A 6317-nucleotide genomic window follows, 5' to 3' on the forward strand; every position below is an offset into this window, starting at 1 on the left:
GTTCGCTAAACAGTGCATTATTTCTGGCAATGTTCAGCAAGTTTAGTTACAAAGACTTTGCATCCCGTTTCAGTCACGTCTTTGGTCCCGTTCGTGTGGGTCAAACTTCATGACCTTTGATCACATGCAATCGACATGTATGTGCATATTGGACGTGTTGGTTGACATGTAGACGCACTTTGGACAATTTTATCCGAATTATGCAACACACATTGAAAGGCGGTGACCAACGATGGTTGGTGGACAAGTTCTGGCCTGGTTTAGATCTTATCTGTCAAAAAAATATCAGTTTGTCTCTGTGGATGGTTGTGTCCTCTGACAAATCAACTGTAAATTTCGGTGTTCCTCAAGGCTCCGTTTTAGGACCACTATTGTTTTCACTATATATTTTACCTCTTGGTGATGTCATTCGGAAACATAATGTTAACTTTCACTGCTATGCGGATGATACACAGCTGTACATTTTGGTGAAACATGGTGAAGCACCAAAATTGCCCTCCTGTGTTTCAGACATGATGCAGTGGATGGCTGCAAATGTTCTACTTTTAAACTCGGACAAAACAGAGATGCTGGTTATAGGTCCCAAGAAAAAGAGAGATCTTCTGTTGAATCTGACAATTAATCTTGATCGTTGTACAGTCGTCTCAAATAAAACTGTGAAGGACCTCAAGCGTTACTCTGGACCCTGATCTCTCTTTTGACAAACATATCAAGACTGTTTCAAAGACAGCGTTTTTCCATCTACGTAACATTCCAAAAATCAACCCAGACAACCACTGTGATTATTATTATTTGACCCTGCTGGTCATCTATGAACATTTGAACATCTTGGCCATGTTCTGTTATAATCTCCATCCGGCACAGCCAGAAGAGGACTGGCCACCCCTCATAGCCTGCTTCCTCTCTAGGTTTCTTCCTAGGTCCTGGCCTTTCTAAGGAGTTTTTCCTAGCCACCGTGCTTCTACAACTGCATTGCTTGCTGTTTGGGGTTTTATGCTTGGTTTCTGTAGAGCACTTTGACATCAGCTGATGTATGAAGGGCTTTATAAATACATTTGATTGATTGATTGGTGGTCCCCTCGAACGCGCCCATTGCGTCCCAGAGGAAATGGGAAAGGGCGTCTAGGAATTCCCACCACGTGCGCGCAAATCACCCTTTTACGATAATGAGCATTTGATTGGTCCAAATCGAAAACATGGTAATTGTATAAACCATCTCATTGGTGAAGTCCTCCAGGTCCATAGAGAACACAGCGCAAAGCCTCCAGACAAGAGATCCTTGAGCGTCTCATACTATGAGAAAGTAGTACGTGTATACATATCATTATATCTGAGAAATTACACAATGGTTATTTTTATATTGTATAAATCATCCTATTAATTCCTCTATCTCTACATTTCAATTAATCATTGTCGGGTATAACGACAAATTCCAGGAAAATACCGAGTAGTCTTTCGGGGCGGAGGGATACAACCATCCTCCACTCGTTAAAAAAACATTGGCGTTATAGAAAAGGTAGGGAAAGACCGTGACAAAGCTCAGACAGCAAATACATTCCGTAATATCGGCAGTGTTTTGGACTTCTTACCATATTTTGCTATTAGATAATAGTTAACCGCTCTGCAAGTGTACTGTTTTCAGTAATTCAAGAAAACTGGCATCTTCAAAGTGCATGAATTAAGATACAGGATTCTCGTTGTACGCAGCGTTTCTAATTTGGAAAAGGACGATGCGGCATTTTATTTGAGACATCGACGGGGCGGGTGGAGTTGGCACACTGGATTTATTAGCTAGCCGCTACTAGCGCTAACCTTTTCAATCATATTTACACAGGATTGGATCAGAATCTACCTTTTCAGATAAACACGAATTTAGTTAAGTCTTCCGTTCGAATATGTTGTTGTCAAAGTTTGGCTCATTCTCGCACATTTGCCACCCTTCGAGCATGGACCATTTACCGGTGAAAATACAGCTCCAGCCAGGTATGATTCGAACCCGCTGTCATTCTTCGTGCTTTACATAGCCGGAAAAGATGGACTGTTTTATTGAACTAGATTTGTTAGTCATTCATGCTTCCAATAATGAAATGATAATTGTATTTGACTAACTAACTCTAAAATCCTTGCATGGGACTATTTTAAATGGCTTCGTACTGTCTATATGCACGCCAACTGATTAACATAGCTAACGTTAGCTAGGTAACTATACCTGTCTGTGTCTGGAAAAGCTAACCTGAGTCAACAGCTGCGACTCGATTGCTTATCTTGCGAGACCAGACTATCGTGTATGCTTATCTGCTCTGAATTTGATGTTTCGCCAGTTAAAGTGGAAAAGGAGCCGTTCGAAAAGGTCTACACTGTGGGATCCGTGCTGGGCAGCGGTGGATTCGGCACAGTCTACGCTGGTAGTCGGCTCTCGGATGACGCACTGGTAAGCATAGGAGCGCTTTGATCTCGGCACATGGCGCCATCAAGGCATCTCATAGTTACTAATTTACTTCGTTGTATCTAATGTGTATTTGTTTTCTCTCCCGAAATTAGGTCGCAGTGAAACATGTGCCGAAGGAGCGGGTGACCGAATGGGGAACTATTGTAAGTATCACCACTCCGGTTTGTTTAGGTTTTTCACCCATGTCAGTTGTTCTTTTTTGGTAATTGAATCGATTCTAGGTCACTCAACTCATTTGTGATTCATATTTTCTTATAGAATGGTGTGATGGTGCCTTTGGAGATTATTTTATTGAAGAAAGTCAGTTCGTCGTTTCGGGGGGTTATAAAACTCCTGGATTGGTATGAGCGACCAGACGGCTGGTTGATTGTTATGGAACGACCGGAGCTGGTCAAGGATCTTTTCGATTTCATAACGGAGAAGGGCGCCTTGGATGAGGAGACTGCAAGGGGATTTTTCCGTCAGGTTTTGGAGGCTGTCCGCCACTGCTACAGCAGCGGGGTAGTTCACAGAGATATCAAAGATGAAAATCTGCTGGTAGACCTACGCACTGGGGAGCTCACGCTTATTGACTTTGGTTCAGGGGCGATTCTCAAGGACACTGTCTACACTGACTTTGACGGTATGTACTCTACCCTTACTCAATGCGTTGCCAGCAGTGGCTCCGTTGTATTTTCTGGGTTTGTTGTGTTTTTGAAGGTGCGTTAGTCTGCACTGACTCATGACTTGCTTTCAACTATATTTGTTTGTCTTTAGATACTTACTCGCCTTATTAGATCATCTGATATAATACCCCCCCTCTCCTCCCCCTCCTCTCCTCCCCCTCCTCTCCTCCCCTCCCCTCCTCTCCTCCCCTCCCCCTTCCTCCCCTCCCCCTCTGTATTTGCCGGTGTGTCCACACGACGCTGTGACGCAGTGGTTTGTTTTTGGTACCTCTTAGTTTCCCTCGGTTGGTGACGACAGATCAGCAGATCCTTATTCATTTGATTCTCCCTATGTAGTTAATTTAAAGTACCTTTATAAATGTCATATTAGTGAATTTAACACACTAGTGTGGTAAAATAGGTTATTGTTATATGTTGATAATTGTTTGTTATGTTAAGAAACGCTCATTTCAAAGCCTTTAGGTAATGGCAATTGGGCCAGCTGCCACGTAACATCTGTTTGTTGTGAAACCTGAGCTTGGGCTGATTCATGTCACGTGATGGCTCACATTGCGCACTCGAGTTTTTGTTTGGTATCCAAGTTACTCATGCCTGGCGGGAGGGGAGTGAGGGGGGTCACCCAGTTTCAGAGATTTGTTGTGGAAAAGAAAAATCCATTATAACACCAGTATGACATCCTTGTTTTAGATGGAATTACACTTGCCTTGTTCGGCCTTTTATAGAGACATTGTCTGACTATTTTTAAATATCCATAATTTATAATCTTTCCAAATCATACAGGTTTGCAATATAGGCCAATTTATATTATTATTGTCACATGAAATGTCCCAAATAAACTGTTCTGGTGCTATTACAGAAGTCAATGAGTCACTAATCAGCCCTTTCTTCTCCAGGTACAAGAGTTTATAGTCCGCCAGAGTGGATCCGCTTCCATAGATACCACGGGCGCTCAGCTACGGTGTGGTCGCTAGGGGTGCTGCTGTATGACATGGTCTGTGGAGACATCCCCTTTGAGCAAGATGAGGAAATCCTCCAGGGGAGACTGTACTTCAGGAGGAGAGTGTCTAATGGTGTGCGCTACCTCCAATATACAACCTACAATCATAACACATTTCTAGTCTTAACCTATTTCTTAACACTATTTTCTACTTCATTTCTTCCTGCCGGTGTGTTCCTATAACCCTCTATCTCCCTCTTGTCCCATAAAATACTAATCCATGTTTTCCCCTTTTCTCTCCCTCCTTCCAGAGTGCCAGCAGCTGATCAAGTTGTGCCTGTCGTTACGGCCCTCAGATAGGCCTACTCTAGAACAGATCCTTGACCACCCGTGGATGCGCTTGGCTGGGGAAGTGTCGATGTCCAAGCCTGAGGATGGGGACATCCGGCTGAGGACCATCGACACGGACACATCTAGCACAAGCTCCAGCAAGGAGAGCCTATGAAAGAAGGAGGGGATGAGAGGAGAAAAGGAGTGAATGGACATGAGGAGATGGGAGGGGGGGTTTAACTGGACTTAAAAAGGGCTCTGGTCCTTATGCCCCACCATGGCTTGGGCTGGCAGAATTATTTTTGGTTTCCTTTTGTAGGGAATTATTATAATTTATTACGGTTTGTTCTTCCTTTTATCTTTTGTTTATTTTATTTTTATAACTCATGAATTGTTTCCAAATGTGGAACATTTGCTGTTTGGGCGGTCTTTACCAGTGACTATTTATTTTGTACTTTATTATTTTCTAATTTGTTATAACAAGGCTGATTTATGCATCTGGTTTAAAGCCCCTTATTCAGACATAGCTGCTCTCATAGAGCTTGGAGAATGCTTTATATTTAAATGTTTTTGATTTGGAGTGCCTTTTTGAAAGCTGCTTCTCGGGGGATTTTGTCATAACTTTTTGTTGTTAACCCTTTCGGGCTGGTTCGTTTGTACGTATCCCACCCTGTCATGATGGAGATTAGTTGTCTTCCTCCATAACAGTGTGGTAAACTACACCACCCAGCATTCTTAGGGATCATAAAATAGGGGATGAAGGCGGGAGTTGACTGTTGACCATGGAATACTTGAAATGCAACTCACTCACACTGCGCCCCCTTACTAAGCTGCTCACTCATACTACAGCCTCGAGTTGTTTGGATTTCTCAAAATTGGATCCTTTCATTTCTGAATGTGTATTAAAACTACATTATCTGTGTGTTTAGCCCCTTGGAAATGTATTTTAATTGAATGTTCTCCCCCATCTCACTACTGGCACTACATTGCTCTTGCCCTGGACTGGTGTATCATGGCTTAAGTGTGAAATGCACAATCAATGCAATATTCATGGTCTCAGTTATGTCTTTCACAATACAAATATTGTGCAGTCCCCCCCCATGCTGTTAATTTATACAGAATGTGTAGACATTCCACACTCTTTTGGCTCATATTTATTGTAGATGTTTAAGAGAAGGTGAGAAATCCCAGAATTTGCATATCTTTACATGGCCTTTTGTTTTGCATTCCTGTGATGATATTTTTACACTTCAACATAAAACATTTTAATTTTTTTTTAGATTGTGGATGGATGCACTGAAGTTGTCGAAAGGGAATAAAACAAGGTTTACTTAAATTTGGAAGAGCTATGAATGTGATTGAACTCCTTTTTATAGTCCTGTAAGTAATGTTGGATTGACTTAATCTAAAAGTACATCTGCTTTTTGGGGTACATTATACTTGTGCTGTCTCCATGCATTAAACTCCATGGACGCACATGGCTATTGGGTTGGATAAGGCTATTCTAGTTAGTGACTATGATGAATCTGTGGCTTGCCTGGTGTTAATCTCTTTCAGTTTAGCTGTATGACATGAATGACAGATCTGGTGATGCAATTTTTTTTTTATACAAACATTTCAATTAAATCCCTTTGTACATAAATCATACTTGTGTTGTCTTATTGACCTACTGGTACAAATTCCTCAGTCATTGATACTATAAACCAAACATTGTTAAATGGGTAAGGATGTTTGCATCTATCTATAGACAGTCAGAACAGCCTCAATTTGTCAGACATGGACTCTACAAGGTGTCAAGCATTCCACAGGGATGCTGGCCCATGTTAGTATTTCTATTTATTATGGATCCCCAGCAGCTATTCTTCCTGGGGTCCAGCAACATAAGACTTACATACAGTTTAAAATACTACATGACATTACATTTCATAACACCTTC

The 6317-nt window shown here is 41.8% G+C and overlaps 1 protein-coding gene across 1 annotated transcript; it reads left to right on the forward strand.

The window, feature by feature from the left end:
- Nucleotides 1-1515: 1515 nt before the first annotated feature.
- LOC115106855 (serine/threonine-protein kinase pim-3-like) lies at nucleotides 1516-6024 on the forward strand. Its single transcript, XM_029630006.2, has 6 exons — nucleotides 1516-1983; nucleotides 2322-2431; nucleotides 2542-2592; nucleotides 2708-3071; nucleotides 4008-4184; nucleotides 4363-6024. Exons 1-6 carry the CDS (start codon nucleotides 1896-1898, stop codon nucleotides 4554-4556), a joined length of 984 nt encoding a protein of 327 aa, XP_029485866.1. The 5' UTR covers nucleotides 1516-1895; the 3' UTR covers nucleotides 4557-6024.
- Nucleotides 6025-6317: the final 293 nt, after the last annotated feature.

The sequence above is a fragment of the Oncorhynchus nerka genome, linkage group LG23 (assembly GCF_034236695.1).
Source record: "Oncorhynchus nerka isolate Pitt River linkage group LG23, Oner_Uvic_2.0, whole genome shotgun sequence".
In the NCBI taxonomy this organism is placed as follows: domain Eukaryota; kingdom Metazoa; phylum Chordata; class Actinopteri; order Salmoniformes; family Salmonidae; genus Oncorhynchus; species Oncorhynchus nerka.